This window comes from Lactuca sativa, chromosome 5 (assembly GCF_002870075.4).
Source record: "Lactuca sativa cultivar Salinas chromosome 5, Lsat_Salinas_v11, whole genome shotgun sequence".
NCBI classification, from domain to species: domain Eukaryota; kingdom Viridiplantae; phylum Streptophyta; class Magnoliopsida; order Asterales; family Asteraceae; genus Lactuca; species Lactuca sativa.
The window spans coordinates 284,409,769-284,434,139 of record NC_056627.2 but is presented as its reverse complement, the minus strand read 5'-3'; the positions used below and the strand labels follow the sequence as shown (position 1 = coordinate 284,434,139).

The 24,371-nt window shown below is 33.7% G+C and overlaps 2 protein-coding genes across 2 annotated transcripts; one reads left to right on the top strand and one right to left on the bottom strand.

The window, feature by feature from the left end:
• The first annotated feature begins 202 nt into the window (after positions 1-202).
• On the top strand, positions 203-2,123 carry LOC128126304 (uncharacterized). The gene is made up of 3 exons (XM_052764048.1): positions 203-278; positions 828-878; positions 1,653-2,123. The coding sequence occupies exons 1-3, from the start codon at positions 204-206 to the stop codon at positions 1,866-1,868; spliced, it is 342 nt and encodes a 113-aa protein (XP_052620008.1). The 5' UTR covers position 203; the 3' UTR covers positions 1,869-2,123.
• Positions 2,124-11,292: 9,169 nt separating this feature from the next.
• Positions 11,293-14,292, bottom strand: LOC111910221 (26S proteasome regulatory subunit rpn11). The gene is made up of 10 exons (XM_023906012.2): positions 13,970-14,292; positions 13,286-13,411; positions 13,063-13,150; positions 12,854-12,939; positions 12,529-12,732; positions 12,309-12,451; positions 12,073-12,231; positions 11,910-11,990; positions 11,784-11,838; positions 11,293-11,715 (listed from the first exon to the last, which is right to left on the bottom strand). Exons 1-10 carry the CDS (start codon positions 14,078-14,080, stop codon positions 11,515-11,517), a joined length of 1,254 nt encoding a protein of 417 aa, XP_023761780.1. The 5' UTR covers positions 14,081-14,292; the 3' UTR covers positions 11,293-11,514.
• Between the last annotated feature and the right edge of the window lie 10,079 nt (positions 14,293-24,371).

The following is a 24,371-nucleotide window of genomic DNA, read 5'->3' as shown; positions in this document are numbered from 1 at the left end:
CATGTTGACCAAGTTTACAACCATTAGATGCATAAATCCATAAATTAGCATATCCAAACATTAAAATGCCACACGTTACCAAATCCACACATTGTGGTCTCCTTCAACAACCTCATAACTAACCATTAATCTTCATAGAACCTATAAATACACATTTCTTGATTCACTTGTAATCTTTAAACATATTTCAAAACAAATAAAGAATGAAAGCAACCCCTAGTCAGCAAAGTTTACTTGACTCTGACGGACAATGCAACGATGATCAGTCACAATGTCAGGTAATTGAAATCGCATTTTATATCAATGTGTGTAGCCAGTTTTGGATCTAGTTATTATTAGGACATGTACTTTCATAACAAAATAAATATCAATAAAACAAATTACTTCAAATTCCAAGAAACACATGTGAATATATGACCAAATTTGTGTCCATGGTTGCAAATTGTTGCTAGAATTTGGGGACGGAAATTTACAAATTAATTTGGATATAATTCGCGGTTAACCTGTCAAATGTATAAATTATAGAATTTTAGCTAGAAATGTGACGGGTTCAAAGCATATAAATGTAGCACAAATTATACTCAGGTATTTAAAACCCGTCTAAATTGTTTAAAATAAAAGAAAAGAAAAAAAAAACTATTATAATAATAATTTCTTTTAACAAATTCAATATATTAGTCTCATAAGAAATTTAAAAGAAAATGTTTAAAGGTCAATACAACCATTCATTTTATTTTTGGCACATAATTGTAGATGTTAATTATACTTGTTAACCTTCAAACTTGCAATTTTATCAATTTTCTTATTGTTATTTTATTTTGTTACAGTTGCGTAGAGATGGTCAGGGAGAATCCCAAGATTCTATTCTTGTATATCAGGTACTTTATGTAAAAACCAATTACTATTAAGGACGAAAATTATATATATGCCAAATACATATCATTTTTTATTTTTTTGAAGTGAGCTAATACATAAATGTGTGGAAAATGATCTGCAAAAATCTCTAATCAGAGTAATTTTTTATAAGTTTATTATTATTTAAAGTAAATGGTTTTTTACTGAGGTAATTTATTTTGTTTTTCTTTTTTGGAAAACTAACATGGTAAACAATTGTCGTTATTTTATAGTCGGAAATCTCTAGAAAAGTTCCAAAATTTTACCCTAATATACAAAAAAATCTCAAACTAAAATTTGTTTACGGAAAAGACTCAATTACCGGTAAAAATGACGATTTTGCCCATTTTTCCCGGTTTACCGGTTTCATTAAATATCCGGTTTTAATAAAGTCTCATTATTTTACCATAATTTACAAATAAGTCTCAAATTATGGTAAAATAATGGGACTCTAATGAAACCAGATAACTATTGAAACCGATAAACCGGAAAAAATGGTCAAATCGTCATTTTTTCCGGTAATTAAGACTTTTTCATAAATCAATTTTAGTTTTGAATTTTTTCATAAATTAGAATGAAATACTACGATTTTTCGAAGATTTCTCTATTATATTTGGTCGTTTTTATATATCTTTGACTATTAATTTTTTTTTTTTTATTTTATATTATTGACCACTAAAATTTTATTTTATGTTCAAATTATCAATTCTATTAAACTCTTATTTTGTATCAATGAAGAAGTTGGAATGTAAATGCAGGCAGGGAATTCGGTGAAGACGATGGCACATGGAGCGGGGGACGTGGCTAGCGGAGCGGCGAGAGGTGCAATGGGGTTCGCACAGGGTGCAGCCATGGGAGCCACCCATCTAGCCCAAGGTGCGGCTTCTGCTGTCAGTAATACATTTCACAACCCACGAAACCACAATTTGCACACCCGACTTCCCACTGAAAACCCACAAAACCCGAGATATTGATTACGATTTACGATTGATTAACTTCTTTGTTTCATCGGATCTCTTTCTTTTTCTGTGATTCATTTGATTTCATGTTGTATCTTATCTTCCCGACCAGAGATCGGTGAAGACATGCCGCTTAACGCTTGTTTCTATGGCGTGTGTTTTGTTGGAAGTGAAATTGGTAAATTTGCTGATCAAGTGTATGTGTACCTTTATTTGGTTTAATATTGAAAAATTAAAATCATACAGTCATTACTCAGTTATAGTAAAAGAGGAGTCCTTTTTTTTTTTTCTTTTCACATGAAAAGTGAAAAAAGGAATTGCTGTGTTTTGCTGAAGTGCAAATTGATAAATTTTTAGATCAAGTGTATGTGTAACTTTAATTTTGAGTTTATATTAAGGATATAATATTTAGTTTAATGTTAAAATTTTAAATCGTATTGATCATTACACAAGTATTTTACATGAAAAAGTGAAAAAAAGAATTTCTAATAAAAGACCATTTTTGTTTTCCAGTTTTTCAATTGTTTAGATATTAAAATGAATTAGTATCTATAAATATTTGTATAACACAGTTCATACATTTTAAAAAGAGTATATAAATATTTGTAGAAAACAGTACATACATTTTAAAAAGAGTATATAAATATTTGTAGAACACGGTACATACATTTCAAAAAGAGTCTAGTAAACAAAAGATTATGACTTAAAAAGGTAATATATGTAATTATGTATAGATACACATCATATCTATTTCAGATTCAAGGTTTCTATTTTCTCCTCTCACTTTCTTATCTTTTCTCATGAACTCACGATGTATGATGAACACATACAAAATCGAGCATGAACACACATAGATCTAAAAATCGGTCCAATAAACCCAGATTTGATGTTCGAGCATGAACACATACACATGAACAGTTCTGGAGATCGTTTGATTTCTATGAAGAAGATGAGCACAATGAAGATCTACACACCTTGAGTGTCACACCCCCGAACCGGAACGACAGAAACGTCCGGGGGTTGGGTGACTTCATCTTGTAATATGATTACATTGTAAATAATTGAATCAAGACAACATCATCATCACACATACAATAATACAACCGTCATTGTTTACATCAGTGTGTTAGTTTACAAATTACATTCCAAAATAATAAGTGTATGATGATAACAAAAATACAACAAAATCCATGTGTTCTTGGTGACCAACCCGCTTAACGATTTCCTGAGAATACAAGTTATTTTGAAAATTGTCAACATATATAATGTTGGTGAATTCATAAGCATATTTGTATGAAAAGTTTGTATCACTTTGTAAACACCAGAAAATCCGATATTTTCTGTAAAAATGGTTTGAACGTTTTGTATCAAATCTTTTATTAAAGTATGTATGTTTCTGTTTTGAAAATGTGTAAAGAGAGTATTCAAGGAACATCTGATATTTTTTGTTCTAAGTAAAAGGTAATGTTTAATGTAAGTTTCTCAGAAAATCCGATATTTTCTGCTTGTAAAAGTGTTGTGATCTTAAACCCTAAGACCGTAAAATGGTGTTTATATATATAGTATCGTAACTGCATAAATGTATATGTATTTCGTAAATTTTACAGTGGAGTTAATTTCTATGTGAGTCGTTATAACCATGCTTGATATGACTGATCATGACGTTTTTCAGGCGTCGCGTGTTTAAGGCAAGACATTTGTCACCCTAGACTGGCCTAGTCTAGCTGTAGCGAACAACTCAGGTGCGGGGCTGGCAACCTCGTATAGATCTATACACAAACTCTCGCTCTCCCTCCAGGAGACTCTGGTTATAACTACAGGACTGAAGGTTGTACACTAGGTAGGTACGAATGAAAGAACGTCTCACAAGAACCTTAACTATGTTTACGCGAATATTGTAACACATTATTTAATGTTTTAAATAACGTTTCCATGCATGTATTTAGGTTACAAGGCCCCAAGTGTATGTACATGAATGAATGAGGCCTAATAAACACGAAATGAGTATACAAGGTCCGTCAAGTATGTAGATGGGTTAACAAAGCCCAATAAACATGTAAGGAGTACATATGACCTATCAAACATGTAAATGGGTCACTAAGGCCCAATAGCATGTAGTGAAAGCATTAGGCCCAATAAGCATGTAAATGGGTCACTAAGGCCCAATAAACATGTAATGAATGTATCAGGTCCAATAAGCATGTAAAAGGATCACAAAGTCCAATAACATCAAAATGAGTAAACAAGGTCCAATATAAGTGAGAATGACGTAATTAGTCTGTTTGTTATTATATTGCTTGTTTTAGCTAAATTATTTTCCAAAATGACATGAAAGACCCACTTTTTGTAAAAATGACATTCTTTGCCCATTAAGCCAAAAATTTACAATTAAGGCAAATTTTTTGTAAAAATAACACTTTAGGCCCATTAAGACCGAAAGTTTACTTTTAAGGGCTTATTTTGTATAAAACGACATTTTTAACCCACTTTTAGAAAAACATTTTTGGCCCAAAAGTTTATTGAAATGACATTTTCAGCCCATTTAACTGAGAATTTACATTTTTGGCTCATGTTTGTTTAAAATAACAATGTAATCCATAAAAAGTCAAATATTTCCTTTTTAGGCCCATGAAACCGTGAGTTTCTAAATAAGACCCATTTTTTGAAAATTGACAAATTTAGCCCATTAAAACCGTGAAGACCATAAAAAGTCAAATATTTCCTTTTTAGGCCCATGAAACCGTGAGTTTCTAAATAAGACCCATTTTTTGAAAATTGACAAATTTAGCCCAAAAAGAAGCCCATTTTGTGAAAATTAACACTTTTGCCCCCATTAAAACCATGAATTTCATAAAGATTCATTTTCATCTAAAATGACTCTTTTGGCCCTCTCCAAAGTTGTGTGTGTCATAAGGACCTCACTTTTTTATTTATTTGTCAAAAATGGCCCCTTATACGATTTTATTTAGTTTGCAAACATCCTTAGCATGTTTAATCCTTTTAACTTCATAGTAAGTCACATAAGGTGGTTTAGTTTACAACCATCACCAAGTTTAGTAGATATTTCGTGTTTGGTGAAGATTTAGCATGTTTTCATAACATAATCACAACATATAACATGAAAACACACATATACATGCATACACACATATATCTAACACAAAAGCAATTTGTATTCCTCCCCAAAAACATATTAAAACTGAAAACAAGGGGGTATGAACTCACTTTGGTTGATGGATCGGTTTTGGTGAGAAGATTGAAGGAGATTTCAGCCTAGCAAGTTCCTTTAAGAAGATCTTCGAAAACAAGATGTTTCTAGGAGCATAAACACGAGATCGATGATGTTTTGAGGGAAGATCTTAACATAAGATGGATTTAATCAGCTTAAGTGTGAAGTAACTTACCTAAAGAGATGAACTTTGGTGAGAACTTGTTGAAAATCCAAACCACCTCACGGTTTCTTGAAAAAGAATGGAGGAATTCTTGAAGATTCTAGAGAGGAATTTTTAGTATGGCATGAAGTTTGAATTTTTGGAGAGTGGAGAATGGAGAGAGGCTTGGTCGAGAATTAAGAAGAGAGGAGAGAGATGTGAGAAAAGATGTTGCCTAGAGGTATGAGAGTTTCTAGTTGCATGGTGGTTATAGTGCATGGATTACCAATAAATAATAATGAGGTGTCACCCCATAAATCTCCATCTTTTTTTTGTTTTAAAACCAAGAATGGATGGAGGATGAAAGAAGAGAGTGTATTGGGCTTGAGTTTAAAATGCAACCTAAAACACGTTGGCCCAATAAAGGTTTTTTGGCCCATAAAGGCCCATTAGGGGCTCTCGACCCAAAAGAGGTAAAATCAACGGGTTTTCGATCCATTGAAAACAAATGGGTGGTTTTTGGGCCCAATAAGGCCCATGAGAACGAAGTGAGAAAGTTTAGGCCTGATAAGGCCCATGAAGAGTCTTATGGCCCAAAATGCTATAGTTTAATGAATGTGGGTCCAACTAGAGCCCAAATGGGGTTTCCCAAACCAAAATAATCAAGTTGAGGGTTTATAGGCCCATTAGGCCCAACAAGAGGATCATGGTCCAATAAGAGTTTGAACCGGGAAATGAGGGTTACAAGCCCAAAGTCGAATGAGTGTGGTGCATTGAATTAGGTTTAGGGCTTCACGAGTGAGTTTTGATTTGAATAGTTGTTTTTGAAATGAATAACATACATAGCATCAATCTTAGAGTTACAAGATACATCAAGAGTTGATCATACATAGATAGAATTTCCTAGCCAAAAATGCTAGGTGTGATATTGAAGATCATTTTATTTATGGAACGAAGATGAAGACACATACACACATCAATTTTTTTCAAGAACACACATTGATTTCTTTTCAAGAACTCATACATGCGTACAAAATCGATATATGGGAAGAAGATATTCAAGAACACGCACATTGATTTTTGGGATGAAGATGTTCAAGAATACATACCAAAATCTTATGTGTGTGTGTTTGAAGAACAAACCCAAAAAAAGATGAAGAACACGAATACACTCTCATAAAGTGTTTATGCGTGTTTGTTTTATGGATGAACACAATTTTTGGGTTCATCACAATTTCTGAATTCATCATGATTTCTAATAAAGATAACATGAAACGAGTTTTGTTTTCATCACAATTCTTTGTCTCAGATGCTCTAATAGATTTCAAAAATTCAAATTTGATGTATGTTTGTTCTTAATATGAAAATCAAAATATGAGTGTGATGTGTGTTCTAGATATGAAAATCGAAACCTTGCTTGTGTGTGTGTTGCAAACATTGTTGGCCAGAGAAGATGACCGGAGTCTCGCCAGAGAATATGATCGAAGCCTCGTCGGCGGTGTCAAATACATCGTAAACCGGCTAAACCTCCGATAACATGTCATAAGGATGTTTTTGAACAGTTCAATGAAAAAATATAGACAAAAAAACTCAATAAATAAATGTGTATAAATCAAAAAATATGTTACACTTTTAAGTCATTATCCGTAAAAAAATAAATCGTTGTCCACTTCAAAACAACCAAATACGATATATTTTATACCGGTCGGTAATTATTGTAATCATTTCTAAGGTGTTATATGATTTTAATAGATAAATAATTGCTTAAATAAAAAAAAAATATAATTATCAATGTTTTTTTACAAAAGAAATTATAATGACATTTAAAGTAGACTGCAAAAAATTATTAAGGGATTTTCATGCAAAAGCCTTTTCTTATTTAAAGTTATAAATTATAATAGACGTATATTTCTTCATTCTATTAATTTTTAATTTTTAATTAGATCACATCTTTGTTAACAGTTTTCAATAGTTTTTTTTAGAAAATTTATTAATTTATCTATATCTATCTAAAAGGTTTTATAAAGTATTCTTTATTTAATTAATATTTTTTAAGCACACGTCATATTATCAATTTATGTTTTATAAATGAAATGTCGTTCATTATTTGATAAAAATAGTATATATATATATATATATATATATATATATATATATATATATATATATATATATATATATATATATAATATTTAAAATGGTGACTGAACCGAGAAAAAATCCAAAGTGTAACATATGTGATTTTGAGGGTAGCACGTCATAAAATTTCCCAATATTTTACCCTATGCCGCGAAATTTAAGAGGTAGCATCGGTAATGGGGTATGGACGTCAACCCACATAACACCAAGCCAACCAACAAACCCAGCCTGGCAGTATAGCCGCGAATACATGAATGGTATCGAGCACATAGGACAAGAATCACCTATCCCCATACACAGCCTATGAAGCATCTCCAGGAAACACAGAAAAGACAAGACTATTCTAATAAAAAAAAGTTTACCCTTACGACCTAAGGACTAACGCAAAACCCAGAAGGGGAAATCACGAACTGGTCCGAACCCCAACTATAAAAACAGGTTTTCACCTAACTCGAAAGGTAAGGCATAAAAAACCCTCTGCAATTCTATCACACTTGATATCTAAGCCTTGAATATGAATTCTAACTTAGGTATTAGAGAGCAATATGGGGGGTCCGCCCTCGATATGGCTTTCTAACATATATTTGTCACACATCATACAACGTGTTACTTGGACTGCTCATTGGTAGAAGCCCTCAAGGTGGTATCCACTCAGCATCCGAAATATCACATAGCAACAACCAGCCACCCCTAAAGCCCCTTTGGTTATGCCCCTGATTTAAAACTAAAATATAAATCGAGGGGGTAATGAAATATGATTAAAATATGAGGGGTTAGATTTAGAAACATAAAAGTGTATTAATCATGCAATGTATATTGAATAATCAATAAATAAAATAAATAAGCTTTGAGGTTATCGTGGTTACGGCTTGATGGTGCCTTTGGTCATTGATGTTATCATGGTTACGGCTTGGTGGTGGCTTTGGTGTTTCAGAAACAAGTATGTCTTTGACAAAACCACTTCTAAATAGGATAAATTGTTTGATGATATTGTTTCATTTTCTTTTGCTTGATGATATTGTTTCATTTTCTTTTACTTGGATAACTCATAGAAAGCATAAGTTTCATCATAACTGGTACAACCAACTTAGAAGTCATCTTTTATTCTTTGAATTTAATTGTTTTGTTTTTGCCTTAGCTCCTTGCTAGTGGCATCTTAATGCATTAAGACATTTTAAAAAACAAATAAGCTTTTGTGCCCTAATAATATTGAATGGTCAATAAAAAAAAGTAATAGGAATAAGCTTTGAAAAAATTCTACATTAGAGATGCTTTAAGGGTGCGGTCAACACTTGCTATCAAATCAAATTTATTATTTTCTAATTTAAATACAAAATATTAAATAAAAATAAAAGCATAAGATTAATTAAAATTAAAAATATTTCATTATTTCATAAAAATAAAAATTACATGATACAAAGGGATAATGATTTAAAAGGGTGATATATTTTCTGATTTGTACACATTTAGTCACTGAATTTTTTTTCGTCCACATTTACCCGTTTAACTTGTTAAATTGTACACATTTAGTCCTTATGACCGGCTACTCCAGGTTAGCCGGTAAAAATGACTTAATAGAGTAATATATTTCTCACTGTGTATATATTTAGTCCTTAATATTTTTGTACACATTTAGTCCTTAATATCTTTTTTGTTGCAAAATAAGTCATTTTTGTTTTTGTACTCATTTAACACTTATAAATGATTTCTTTAGGTTTTTCTCACAACATCTTAAGTGGGATAGTCATATGGTGGTGAGATAGGTTGAGGTGGTCCTGATATATGTTGTAGGCCAATATACCTGGTGCGGATCGGCTGTAAGTTGTAGGTACGGAAGCTCGAGAAGAGCAGTTGGGTTAAGGCGACATGCCGACAAACCCTGGATATTGCAGTCCGATAACTGATTGGACCTGTTGTGTGTTGGAATTCCAGTCAGATGACTGATTGGGCCAATGTATTCCAATCTGATGAGTGTGGGTCCATTATGCATGATAATACGTTTATTGTATCGGGTATTTTGGGTGAAACTCACTAAACTTTATGCTTACCCAGTTATTTATATTTTCAGGTTCTATCGTTGATCGTGGGAAGGAGAAGACATGATTGTACACACCCATCAACAGTATTGAGGATTCCGCGTTTCATATATTACTCTGATTTTCGATAAATTTTGGAATAAACGTTTTTTCTTAATAATGGATTTATAATTAGGGAGTTTTGCCTTATTTAAAAATGAATTTTTTTTTTGTGAAAATGAGACGTTACACATAAACATCAACAGCCACACACACTTCATCACTGATTGTCTCATGTAAGATGTCGTGAAAAAACCTAAAGAAATCATTTATAAGTACTGAATGAGTACAAAAACAAAATTGACTTATTTTGAAACAAAAAAATATTAAGGACTAAATGTGTACAAAATGAGAAATATATTACCTTATTAAGTTATTTTCCCGGCTAACCTGGAGTAACCGGTCATAAGGACTGAATGTGTACAGTTTAACAAGTTGAAGGGGTAAATATAGACGAAAAAAAATCAGTGACTAAATGGGTACAAATCAAAAAAATATATTACCCTTTTAAGATACAAATTACAAAATTTTATCTCTAATGGTATCGCTTGGAGGTTGTCGTCTTCCAAACCACACGTATTCATTTTAAGGATCTCTAAATATGTCTTTTGTTTTTGCACCTCACCATTTTCCTTTTATGAAGCATGTGTCCGTCCATTTTTAAGTAGCTACTGAAAAGTTATTGTTTGAAGAATTATTGAAAGAAGTCAATTTAACTCATTTCACCTTATCCCTTTTAATCGGGTCTAGAGGCATTATTGACTTCCAATTAAAGGTTGGCATCTTCGTCGTTAAGGTCGATATGACAACATGTGTCCAATGTTTGTGTGTAATCGTTAGACTCGGATGTATTTGAGATTTTAGAGCCTTCTGTTTCGGCCGAGGTAGAACCCTTGTCCACTTTGTGCAATTTCGTAGTATATACCAACCTTTGTGGTGGGTAAACGGATTCCCAAAACTTTCAATACGGTATTTCTTAAGTGCCATTTGCAAAAAATCCATGTTGTTGTCACATTTTTTTGAACCACTAAGTTGTAAATGTTCTTGAACTTGCTGATCTTTTGTTTCAAGTCATGGCACTTTGAAGATACTTGGTTGAGACTCTGATATTTCCGGCCCATTGATTTGTGGACTTGGGCCAAAATATGTTCCTAAAAAACTTGCGTACTGGTCATGCTATCCTCATAAATCTTAAAAACCCAAATACAACACAATGTCTCTTTCTCCTTTTGCATTACATATTTATGTTGTTTGTGATTTTAGTGCTCTTAACTCGTCATGATGATTTAGGTTGTGTTTTAGGTACCGATTTGGGTTGTGGACACCTATTCGAAATGGAAATAGTGTGTATGACGGGAGCTTTGAAAAGATTGCATTTGGACATGAAATTGGAAATAGTGTTAATGCATGTAGATGTGGGCATACTTTTGCCTCATTTTTTTTTATATTATTTCGTAAGTGCCGTAGGCTTGATTCTGTAGAGTTGGACTCATTATTCCTTAAGTCTCATACATGTGATACATATACAAAGGTTAGCACTAAAAGGCTGTTTCTTTTTTACTTAATGAGCTTTATAAGTTAAGCATTTACATGACTTAACAGGCCAAGCCAAAAAACATAGCTTAATACATCAAGACACCAACCATTTACCAAATTGTTCTTATTTTTTCAGTCCAACTCCTTTCACGTTAAAATTAATGAATACTGATAAAATCAATGATATTGTGAAAATTGTTTGATGAAATGTAATAGTAAAATTATCATTTACTCTCACTATTTATTCAAACTTAGAAAAGAAAGAAACAGACCACAACATTTAACCCAAACAGATATCAGCTTCACCCATTCAGCCACTTAACCCAATCACAATCTAAAAGTTGATTTCATATTTTAAAACAAGATGTTTTAACTTCGAGGCCTAACCCTTGATCAAAAAAATATACATAGGTGGCTTGATTGCCATTTACAATCCAATCAACTACCTAACAAAACATGATTCCAATATCATACAATTCCATTCCATTAATGAACCAAAAGCTGAAACATGACATACCCAAAATAAAATTAAAAAAGCAACTAGGAACCTTTTCTACTACGACTACTGGAACCAGAAACAGATCTCACATTATTTGATTCAAAGGGATTGTACAAATCCTTCCCACTTCCTCTGTGTCCATGAGATGAAACATTTCTTGGTGAATTTGAACTTGAATCATTCACATTCACTCTTGTGCTTTCTTTTTCCAAAATTTTCGCTTCATTTGCAAGCATCCGAAGCTGATTCAAATTAAATATAATATTACGATGCTAATTAATATACACAAGACAGAAAATATTATTCATACCCTAATCTCATTTTCTGTCACTCGATCCTGAAGAGCAGTTATAGCAGGGCTTAAGCTGCAAATTAAATTTTATGTCATGAGCCAGAAATATATATATAAAAAAAAAAGGGGGTTATAATTTCTCACCAATATTCCATTAATTTGCAGATGGAAGCTTGATAAGTGGAAGTATGATGGATGAAAGAAAGCGGATGGGCTTTTCCATCCCTACATCAAATAAATCACTCTATATTCAATAAAAGAACATGTTTATATAATAATAGTAATAATATATTATATTGATATGTACCTCATAATTTGTAATATTGCTTGATGATATGCTGTTCGCTCCTCTTCATATAACACAGATTGTAAATGACTAAATGATGTTAAAGGCGATTCAAGATTCAGAAGTGACAAAGTTGGCAAAACATGAAGAGGAACTTCTTTTCTCACATACTCTGCACCACTGCAACAATTAAATTTTTATTTTTAAATTCTGTTATCCACATGAAATAATAATAAGAAGACATTTTTGGATATTACCTCATTTCCATATTTGAACGATGCATTGCTTCTTGCATGCTTTCAGACATATCCATGGGGTCAATATCAACTATGCCACTTTCTGTGTTCACAGTATCTGCATTTGCAAAGAAACCCTTCAAAGCAGATGGTTTTGCTCCACCCTGTATACCTCAAATTTTGTAAAATTAGAGAAAGAATTCATTCCCTGATTCTATTAATAAGCAAATTAAATATATACCTTTAAAGCTTTTGAATCACCAGTGTCATACTCTAGAGATTCTACACGTGTTGAGCCAGAATGTGTGAGTGAATTCTCTGTGGAACTTAAGGAAGATTCTAGATCTATAATGGAACTTTTATTTATAGGACTGAAATGAGGTTTCAATACATGGTTTTGCTTTCCATCTAATGACTGGAATGCTGTAACTTGTATTCTTCCAACCTGAATCAACACACTTAATAAAATTTCAAAGGTTTGTTTTATCTAATTCCTATACACAGTTATTGTAAAAGAAATTACATTACATATGCAAAGTTGCAAACAGTTTAGTTAAGATTAGAACCTTGTATTGATCTTCATTGAAACACGAAAAAATCAATCCTATAAAACCAGAATCTAGAAGTTGATACATAGCTTGAGTCCGAACATCTGAAAAGGAAATTGACAAAATGATATGTCTTGATTTAGAGTTTTAGAGTAAGAAAAAGAAAGACATTAAACTTTAAAGTACCTTTTTTTAGACATCATATTTCAATGTATATGAAAACTTACCAACATGAGAAGGAAGGACTGTGATATGTGGATGTGAATGATACCAGCCAATCACTCTTGTTGTTCTTCCAGTTTCCAGAGTCATTTTGTGTTGTAGAGTTAATTGAACAAATACAAACATTTTTTAATCAATATGACCTTAAAATAGTTGTAGTGTAAAAAGATAATTATATGTTTATATGTAAAATTGTTATATTAATAGTTTAATACATATAAAGGATATCTCAGCCTGAACTGATGCAGCTGTCAGCTGCTCAGGATTTGTCTCAACGCGATCCTTCTGCCTATCACATCTTGGTTGTGGCAATGCTCCCCAAATTAGGGCAGTTACACTTCCATTTTTGGAGTGCTGAAATTGCAATTTTGTAAGATAAAGAAATTATTCAATCAAAATCTAATAGCTACAGACACCAAATTATAGGCATAACTTGCAACATCTTATTTCAAGAACAAAGACTCAATGAGCAAAAAGAGGTTAAACAGCACTGAACAACAAGCTTCTGCAACAGGTGAACTAGTTTTCATTTCTATATTAGGAAAAAAGATGGAATAGATTCATCTGTAGAATTAACAACTAAACACAGTGATAAATTACTCCGATTTGGTAAGGACATCAAATCAGGTAGATTGTAAGAAACAGAATTCATGTTCCTAATCATATACACACGGAGAAGAACAGTTAACAACGGGTTTAGCAAAGATGAAACTATGCCGCTTGCACATGAATAGTTTCGAAGAAATAGACGGAATTACACAGACGTTGTCGATCAGATTATGATTTTATTCACAGAAAGCAATGGCAATAGCTCTGGAGCGGACAAAATGTATTGATAAGCTAAAAAACCCTAAAAGCAGTTGTAAATAGCTAAAAGTTAAGAAAGAGAAAGACATGATGCAAAGGTATAACCTGAATATCGCCGAGAAGAAGCCCCATAATTTCTTCAGTCTCCGTGGACAATGCATGAGTGAGACATGTTAACCACACATCCTCCGACATCTTTACACTCGTTAGCGACATTCTCTCTCAGCTTTTCTGCGATGAATTCCTCCGTTCACCTCTTTCTCCGTCCGTCGGTATATATCCTGGTAGTCGGAAAAGGTTAGGTCCGATCGGAGCGAGGGCGGTGCTGAAGGGCAACGGTGGAGCTTTCGACGATGACTTTAGGGGAACTGGCTTTTGTTGAAGTGATAATTATGCGGTGTAGGAGGTTGTAGATCGTTACTGTGTAGCCATTAATCGATGCCGTTTGTTTCAAAGTTTCCAAAACGTCCGGTCAACGATGATTTAATCCCTTCAACGGTGGATCAAAGCTATATGATACTTAGACTACACGATATACCATACCGGGCAAGCTTGGGGCTGATGCGGTGGGTTATGTGGTATGATTACACAATACACAATACCACATCCGAGGGTTGAGGATTTAGATACGTGGATCGGATTTAGATACGTGGATCGTTCATATGTTGGAAGTAGATATGAATGAAGACTGTCGTGAATTGGTGTGTGGATTGTCTAAAAGAGTATTAGACATAAGCAAATGTTTGTTGCAACGTTCATGAGTGCTTATGAATATGAATTTGAGCATTGGATTAAACTCACGCTCACTTGGATCACTCCATGGATTGTATCACGAGTGATTGATGAGACGATAACATCTTATATTCTTGAAACCGAGATGTGTGAGTTGTATCTTGTGAATCGGTCGCACATTGATAATATGTAAACACACTAGTAACTTTGTGTTATAAAACATATTGTTGTGTGTGATTTGGTTAGTGAGTGCAAGCAAGCATTGTATCAAAGTTTATCCGTTCCTTTTATCCAAAGTAGGATAAAAGCGATATCTTTGGGCCCCTCGATGATTTAGTGATGACAAACGTAAATGCTCGGCCGGGCTAGGGCTAATTTGATTTGTTCAATTAGTCAGTCGTCATAAATCGGGAATCGAGATATAGTACAAAGAGAATGATTTGAAACCATATCTCATATGATATATAGAATGGAGGAATATGTGATCCCTTATCTAAGGACACGCGTATCTAATAGGATCAGAGTTGACAGCGGCTTTGGAAAGCTACGATTGTAGATCAGGATCCGAAGTCATACGCAGAATAGTTGTTAGACTTATCCAAGTGGGAGACTGTTGGATTAGTGTCTAAGTCCATAACTATTTTGGTATGTACTTGACCCGATGGTGCATGGTCCTTTTGGGTTGCCTTCACCAAAGCAACTTGATTGGAGAAATAAATAGAGAGAGAGGTTATTATGATTTATTAATATGTTATAAGAATAATATATTAAAGGAGAAATCATATTTGTTTAATTAATATTGGTCAATAATTAATTAAGAATTAATTTTGTGATCAAGTGTAATTAATTAAACTAAAGGGGCTGAATTGTAATTATGTGATAGTTACAAAATAAGGTAAGAATTATCTTAAATATAGGGTGAACGAATTTAAGGAGATAATGCCTTATAATTCGACTAGGATAAGGGTTTCTAAGACTTATCTTATGGTTGCTTGGTGGGCAAGCAACTAGATAAGGATAAGGACTAAAACCCTAATCTTTACACCTATATAAACCCCCTAAGGCTCATGAATTCGTCTAAGCCTTTCCCAAGAAGTCCTAAGGATGAATTCCTACCTCTATCCTCTCTCTTTATACCTTCTCCATTTGCTCTTGGTGTTTGTAAGCCATTAGAGGAGTGACACTTGTGACTCTAAGCCTTCCAAAGTCAATTCAAGGAGGAATTGGGATTGTTATTGCTACATAACAATCAAGGTAATATCATAAACCTAATTATATGTTAATATTGATTTCCATATGCTAGAATTAGGGTTTATAGTCTTGGATCAAAGCATGTACAATAGAGAAACCTAGATCCAAGCATTAGGGTTTGTATGAGCACATATGATGTCTTATGACCAAAACCCATCAGGATTGACGTGTAGTTTTTTTCCAACGTGTAATTTAGAGTTTACAGATGATTTTAGATTAGAGTTTACAGATGATTTTAGACTATAATTTTGTTGTTTTTTTGTGTTATATTCTATGAGTTACAATCATTCAAATATGAGATATCAAAGTTGAAATATTTCAGTTTTCAGCAAGAAATTTAATTTTGTATTATGTGAAATTCTTTAAACAGGCATATCCCATTCTCTTTAAATTAGATTGACATTTGATTTTTTCCAACATGTAATTTAGAGTTTGTAGATGAACTTAGCCTATAATTTTGTTGTTTTTTTGTGTTATATTCAGTGAGTTACAATCCTTCGAAGTTAGGATATTAAAGTTGAAATATTTCAGTTTATCAATTATCATTTTTTATTAAATACTAACAAAATTTTCATTTTGCGTTTATGTAGAGATTGCACAACCCTTAAACATGTTAGATTTAGATGACAGTGATATGGGGAATAGGCAAACGAAAGATTAGATTATGACGTTTGTTAGTTGGATTTATTTTAAATTTTAAACTATGATTTTTGGTGTTATGGTAATTACTTTTGTATGCTTGTATTAAGATTGTTAACTTTTGTTGGCGGACTAGATTTATATGTTACGTGTTTTTATTTGAAAATTTAATTTTGCAAGTTATAATATTATAGATAAAGTTAGATTAGTTATGCATGAAATATGATAGTCATTAACTTATTTGATTCAAAGTTCAAACAAAATGGTATAAACAATCCAATTTTGACTGGTCCAATGGGTACAAGTGTCACACCCCCAAACCAGAACGGCGGAAACGTTCGGGGTGGTTGACGTCATGCGTAGTATCACAACAGTTGTATCATAGCAAGCATAGTAAACACAACCAAACATTGAATACATGTATGAATAAGGTTTACATTGTCTTAGTACATAGTTTTATTCATGACAAAAGTAAAATCGAAATACGTGACTCTAACGCGCCGACTTCTCCAAAATGTTGGAAGTACCTGTCTACTAAATCCCTGAGAATACAAGCAGTTTTGAAAGAATATCAGCATAAAGCTGCTGAGTTCATAAGCATTTAGTTTTGATGGAAAATGTTTCCTTGAATCCTTTTGAAAAGTTTTCCTCAAGAAAATCCTATATTTTCTTATAAAAAGCGTGTTTGAAAAACCATTCCTTCCATGACTTACGGATCCATACGAGGTATGTACAATCCAAGGAGTCGTGGAATGAATATGAATATCCGTTAGTTACATGTAAAAACAATCCTTTTATGAATAGCCGAGTTATCCCAGGAAAATCCTATATTTTTCCTAAAAGTTGATGGTTGGTTATCCGTTCTAAACTAAGGTGTACAAGTATCCACCATACTTATATTGGTAAACGTCGTTTTCTTTTAAAAACTCTGGTTACTCCCAGTGAGGTATATTAGCCCTATTTTATAAATAAAACTAATAAAAGAAAACGTGTTGAACTAAATCCTGAAGGTACTATTAATACCCTCCAGTAATCAAAATCGGTTATTACTTTGAGGTTAGTTCACTCGATTCATTATTACAAAAGTAAATATTTGCTATCTAGGTTGTAAGTTTCATGACCATAACTGACTGGATATGGCCCGGAACAGTCAATATCCTTTATGACTTTGTCACTCGTAGACCTGTCGGTCTGACTGTAGCTAGCAGCAAGGTGCGGGATTGTCAGTCCCCTATAGATCTATACACAATAGTCACACTCTCCCTACAAGAGATTTTGGTCACAAGTGCTGGTCCTACACTCTGTTTCATGTGGTGAGTGTTACCAAGGACTTGTCTCCAACTTAGACTAACAAATTTACAAGTAATAATATAGAAAATCCTTTTGTGATTAACATGAATCCTTCATAAAACGATACATTTTGCTACATGATTCATAAGTTCATTGCTCTAGTTTAGAAAATTGTTTCTACGAGTTGATTTGTTAATCATTTGGTAAAACTGTTTTCCGTGTTAAAAGCATACTGAAAATATAATTATCTTAAAGAAAATAATATATTTTGAGCACAAGTTCCCTTGTACTTTTGCTTGTATTCCCTCCCTGAAAACACGAAAACTCGGAAAAACTTAGGGGGCATGAACTCACCTCGGGTGATTTAAATGACGGATCGATACAAATTGCGGGATGTTCAAGTGAAACCTTGAACACGATTTGACCCTAATTAACATGTAATGACACATAAAGGAGTCAAATGAAGGTATTTCCCTACTAAATGTGATGGAGAACCACTCTAATAACTTAGGACTGCTTACACTAAGTGCTAGGACCTTAAAGGATTATATGAGGGAAGTGTATGGCCACCTTAAAGCTGTGTGTGGCCATGGGTGTGCGGCCGTACACTCATGGTGGAAGGTGCTTTTGAGGTGTTTTCAAGGTCCATACTTGCATCCATGAAGTGTTCTAGGTCCATACTAAGTTGTAGTACATGTTTAGGGTTTTAAAAATGAGTTTGTGGTCCTAGGGTGTGTGTATGGTCGCACATGGGAGTGTGCTGCCGCACAAGGGTATGTGTGCAGCCGTACACCCTACATGATGATGTCCAAAAAAAGCCAATTCTAAGGTGTAGTAAAGCTAGGTTTATGTCCAATTCGAATATGGAAGTCTAACTCTCACTTTGGAGGGTCTTTTAGGATTACGAGGCCACCTTATGTGGGTGTGCGGACGCACTCCTTCAAAGAGATGAAGAACATGACGGGACTCAATGATTCTACCCTTTATATAAGAGTGGGTGTGCTGCCAGGAGGTGGGTGTACGGCCGCACACCCATGTGTACAGCCGTACACTCCTCCCAAAGGAGTGTATGGCCCTTTTTGGCTACTATACGCCTTGCTGACTCATTCCTAACCTCAACCTTGACTGTACCCAAGCTTAGAACACTTAATTGAACCTTTAAACAACGCTAGAAGTTAACAGAACAAGTTTAACATTGATTGAATTGACTAGATGTACAATGAGAAAGTTATTGGTTGTTACAACAAGAAACGGAAACGTATTCATTTTTATGAGTTGTATCGTATCAAACCCAAAAAAGTATTCATTTTAATGAGTTGTAACATATCAAACCCAACAACATATTCATTTTAACGAGTTGTATCAAACCCAAAAATCGTTTTAACTACTTGTACTGTTTGCATGTACCGGTCCAACCGTGTCCAAGAACAGAAAAAATCGGACTTGGACATGGACCCAGTAAATCTCATCCGATTCGGTCCACGGTCCACAATATTCTCCGAAACTAGTATGGTCCAAATGTTCACCCCTACCCAAGCAAGCTTGGGGTTGATGTGGAACACAAGGTTACTTAGCACACCACATCTTTGCAAGCTTGGACACCGAGCCAAAGTTGCTTAAGTGGTAAGCCATGTCCCTTTCCTCATCTCTCTTGTTCTCTCTATGGTGTGGGTGAAGGGAACACCCTACCCTTGAGGTTCATAGATAATGTAACTTGTAAGGTAATGAGGTGGGTATACTAATAAAAAAAATTATATATTTTTTTTTATATATTTTCTTCTTACTTATTATTCTATTTATATAAGATTATAATATGTGGATACTATTAATTCTTTCTTTTAATCATCTATTTTGATTTTAACATTTATCTTGATCTAATTATTCTGAAGATAAATAGAACGAAAAAATGAGAAAACATTTGATTTCTCTTAATAAAATACTAAAATATGTGTGGCTTGTATGTTTGATAGTCTTACCATGTAACAAACATTATTAAATACTTAGCACTTCATATTTTTTATATATTTTCTATTTTTTATATATTTAATACAACATTAAAAAAAACACACCATTTCCAAATCAAAATAAAGATTTCATTAACAAAGTTAAAAGAAACTAAGGTAAATTAAAAACTACATTACTCTAAAAATAAAAATTACATTAATAAAACTAATATAAAATTATTAATCCTCCTATTGGACGTAAATTTTCCGTTCCAGTGGATCCCTATCAAAGTCATCATCGAGGTTAATTCTAAAACCCTCGTCTGACACTGAAGTTCTCGTTTGTGTTTAGGAGTCAATGGATTGCTAAAGAGCTTACAGATTAAGAACCCATTTTGGAGAGTCGCATAAATAGCCATAAATTTTTATGGCCAAATAATTTACCACCGTGGGTTTTCTTATATTGTTGAAGTGTGGTGGTTAAAATACTGAAGTTGTTGGATGTACTGTAACACCAATGATTTTGAAAATCGGACCAAACCGGCCAGTTCAACCAGAAATCGTTCAGGTTACTGGTTTTTTAAGGCCCAAAAACCATTTAAAACGAACTGGTAAAAAGCATTGGTCCAACCAAAAACCAGCATAGAACCGGTTTGGTTAAATCAGAAAAACTAGACCTTTTAGTTAAAAAACAAATCTTTTAGACTAAATTGCAAAAATGGTCCCTGTGGTTGGCAAATTTCTGCAGTTTTGGTCCAAAACGAAATGTTGGTGCACCATTGTCCAATTTTAGATACCTTGTGTGGTTTTGGTCCCTATGGTTGTATTTTCTTGTGTTTTTGGTCCACATCCCACCTAAAATGACTAGTATGCCCCTTAAATAATTATATTTTAATTTCTCTTATTTATGTTCTTATTCTTATAATAAAATAAAAAACAAAAACAAAATAAACCCACTACTCACTCACTCACTCTCTTTCTCTATCTCTCTCTCTCTCTCTCCCTCTCTCTCTCTCTCTCTCTTTCTCTCTCTCTTCTTTCTTCTGTGTGTCATGCTCCCAACCGGAACCTCCACCACCAAAATAAAATCAAACCCACAACACCACCACCATATCTTCTACGATACTAGCTTCATTGGCATGACTTCATCAAACCATCCTTTTATGATGGAGGACATTTTCCGGTTCCTACATCTGTGAGACCTCCATCTCATATGCCTTCAAGATGGTGTTTCCCTAAACGAACTTAAATCCCCAAATCAAATCCAAAAACTGAAGTCCCCATTTCAAATTCTCCTCTAAAATCGAATCTGAAAATCGTTTCCAATCTTGTTTCAGGAACCAAAATTAAAAGTTGGTAGTGGTGTAGAGAACGAGAGGAGAGAGAGCGAGGGGGTTCAGTGGATTTTAGAGGTCTTGAAGCTTGGTGGAGGTTGTTTGGTTGTGGAAGTTGGCTAGTGGTGGGTAAAGAAGAGGTCTTGATGTCTTTGTTAACCCACTTCATCACTCCTTCCCCAATGTGCGAATAGATTGGTGGGGTGTGAAGGTTTCTGGCGGTATCGATGTTGGCGAATGGTGGGGGTTGGTGTTTGCTCATTGTCACAGGGGTAAAGACGGGGTGGTAGCGGTGGTTTTTGGGAGGTTGATGCCACCTCTGGTGGGGCTATTGTTATTTGAGAAAAGAAGCAAGGGAGAGAGGGTGGCCGTTTGTGGTGGTTGACGGCGGTGGGGGGTCACCGGTGGGTGGTTGAGGTTGGCAGCCCTTGGCTGTCCCTGTTTCTTTCTTCGTTTCTTTCACCAGTGTGTGTGCTTTTGAGGGAGAATAAATAAATAAAATATAAATAAAAATAAAAATTAAATTAATTAAAGTAGTTCAACAATTAAAAAATGAAAAATATAAATTATAAGGGCATAATCGTCTTTTTAAGTGTGTAGGGACCATAAATAATAAAAAGACCCAAAATTGGACCAGTGGTGCACCAATGTATCATTTTAAACAAAAACTGCAGAAATTTGCCAACCACAGGGACCATTTTTGCAATTTTTTCAATCTTTTAATAAAAAAGTTCAGTGGGGACCACATTTTTAAATTGTTAGACCCAAGCACTGATTTCGACTTCCTCTTATTCCTTATCATTCTTTTTAGACCGGAGGTGTGGGAAGGAAGCTTCCCTCACTTTTTGTGGGTCATACCCTCATTTCCCTTACTTTTCTTTCCCTCACCTAAAAGCCAAGGAATGGGTGGGAAGTCATTCCCTCACTATTTTTTTTTAATATATTTCATATATATATATTATACTCATTTTGTAAAGAATTAAAAAACCATGAGTTTTGATATATATTTTATATTTTTTAGTAGGTATATAATTTTATAAATATTAAAGAAGATAAAAAGAAAAAGAAAAAAAAATTGACCAATAGCATGAAGGGAGAGAGTGCGGCACCCCCTCCCCCCATCTCTTTCCCGCAACTTTTTTCCCTCACCTTTCCCTCACCCACGGAGTGTTGTGCAAGAGTGAGGGAAACTTCCCTCACACCTTTCCCGCACCCACTCTGTCCAGCCTTATAAGGCTCTCAAAGTTGTCCCGTTTGGTGTTTAGGCAATATGGGATAAATCCCTTAACATTCACATGAATTCTTCTTTCTTTTCCTCGTTACTACCTAATACTTTTTACCTTTTCTATTATGTTCTAACAAAATCTAAACAAACATAGGCGTATATATAAATAAATAGAAGTTAAAATTCTTAATATTATTTGAATGTTTAGGAATATATATATATATATATATATATATATATATATATATATATATATATATATATGATGTCATCTGGTTTTTCCGATTTTTGGGACCAGTTGAACCATCGAACCGGTAGGACGGTCGGTTTAATGTCCGGTCCGGTTTTCAAAACATTGGTAACACCCTATTATGGGAGGTTTCTTAATTCAAGGTTTGTGAGCCGTAATTCGATCGAGTAAATGCTTTAGGCTTTGAGGAAGTAAAGTTTATACCTTATTGATTGGTTATGAGACTTAAGCGCTTGATTTGTGTGTTGGAACCAAAGTGTAAAATGGGAAAAGTTATATGTCAGGCTTCTTGCGTGGATTATGGTTTTAGTTTGACATGTGTTAAGCCAAAAGTAACTAGATAAGAATGTGGGGCTCGTCAATATCAACAACCTACACATAAGGACAACTATTACAGTACAAAGTATAGTGATAAAACCCACCTTGCAGTCTAGAAGATAACAGTAGTGATCACATATCTTATAACCAGCTCTACAGGTCATATATACAACAAAAAATTATCAATCCTCAAACTACATCCCAAAACCCTAAGTTTGACCTAAAGTCAAACTTGGTCAAAAAGTCAACGGTCTGGTCAAAGTCATCACTCAAAAAGTCATTCAGTCGGTCGCCACGTCGTGACCACCCATTGATCATGTTGTGGCATAACAGAGACAAAACAATTGTGGATCAATCTCTCGTCACATCGTGACGACCCAGAGTGCCGCGTTGTGACAACGCTCTGGACAGACTCAAGCCTTAAGTGCTCAATCCTTTCATCCATGCAACCAAACCTTCCAAAAGGCCTTCTCTATCACAAAATACCATAAAAATCTTAGCTTTTAGGACATGCATGTCCAATGCATATGTAAAATCCCAAAAATCATAGGTAAAAATTTCATTTTTAATTTAACCCAAACCAACAAATATTCATGTCAAGACATCCAAAAGCATAGCATAGTAAAATAGTCATCAGATGTCAGGCCCTTCCCTTTCAAACTGGAAGTACCTGAAACCATTAGGGGTGTTCGTTTGGATGGATCGGTTCGATCCGATCCAATTAAGTAAATCCAAATTGATTTCGGTTTTCAAAATATGGATCCGAAATGTCCAAACTAAATTTAAATCCGATCCGATCCGATCCAATCCAATTACAATTTGGTTGGATCAATTTAATAATTCGGTTTTCAAAAGGCATAATATTTTAAAACGATATATAATTATAATATTATCCAATTTTTAGAGAAGAAGCAAAAACAAATTATATTGTTGTAATTTATATTTATAAACAACTACTAAGAACTACTAAGATCATATATTATAATTTAATATTTAATAGATAAAACACTTTTGAGAGAAAATGCATATTAATTTTTTTTATTAGGTGAAACCTTTTGAACTTTTTTGAAAAAAAAAATTTATAAAATTAATAAATAATTATATATATATATATATATATATATATATATATATATATATATATTAAAAATTAATAAATAATAAACTGTTATTCGGTTATTTTGGACTCTTCGGTTCTTATTTTATAAACAAAAACTAATCCGAAATCCAAAAAAAAAAATTGGGTTTTGGTGAAATCTAATCCAAAAATCCGAATATCTGAACCAAATAGTCCAATCCAAATTGTCCAATTGGATAATTCGGTTTTATCCAAATAGTGAACAGCCCTAGAAACCATTAACATAAAACTGTAAGCACAAAGCTTAGTGAGTTTCTCCAAAATACCCCATACCATACATACATAACAGTCAAAACATAATTGGATCTATTTCACCCGCCTTTGGTCTCCTTCAACCGGTATTGGGTCTATTTCACCCTTACAGGTAAACATACAATCATATCAGCA

Excerpts from the sequence above, each read along its gene's own strand:
- LOC128126304 (XM_052764048.1), top strand. The coding sequence starts at position 204 with ATGAAAGCAACCCCTAGTCAGCAAAGTTTACTTGACTCTGACGGACAA. Across the intron at positions 279-827 it reads ATGATCAGTCACAATGTCAG|TTGCGTAGAGATGGTCAGGG; the intron begins GTAATTGAAATC and ends ATTTTGTTACAG. Across the intron at positions 879-1,652 it reads ATTCTATTCTTGTATATCAG|GCAGGGAATTCGGTGAAGAC; the intron begins GTACTTTATGTA and ends ATGTAAATGCAG.
- LOC111910221 (XM_023906012.2), bottom strand. The coding sequence starts at position 14,080 with ATGTCGCTAACGAGTGTAAAGATGTCGGAGGATGTGTGGTTAACATGT. Across the intron at positions 12,452-12,528 it reads GTGATTCAAAAGCTTTAAAG|GGTGGAGCAAAACCATCTGC; the intron begins GTATATATTTAA and ends TGAGGTATACAG. Across the intron at positions 12,232-12,308 it reads CGTTCAAATATGGAAATGAG|TGGTGCAGAGTATGTGAGAA; the intron begins GTAATATCCAAA and ends TAATTGTTGCAG.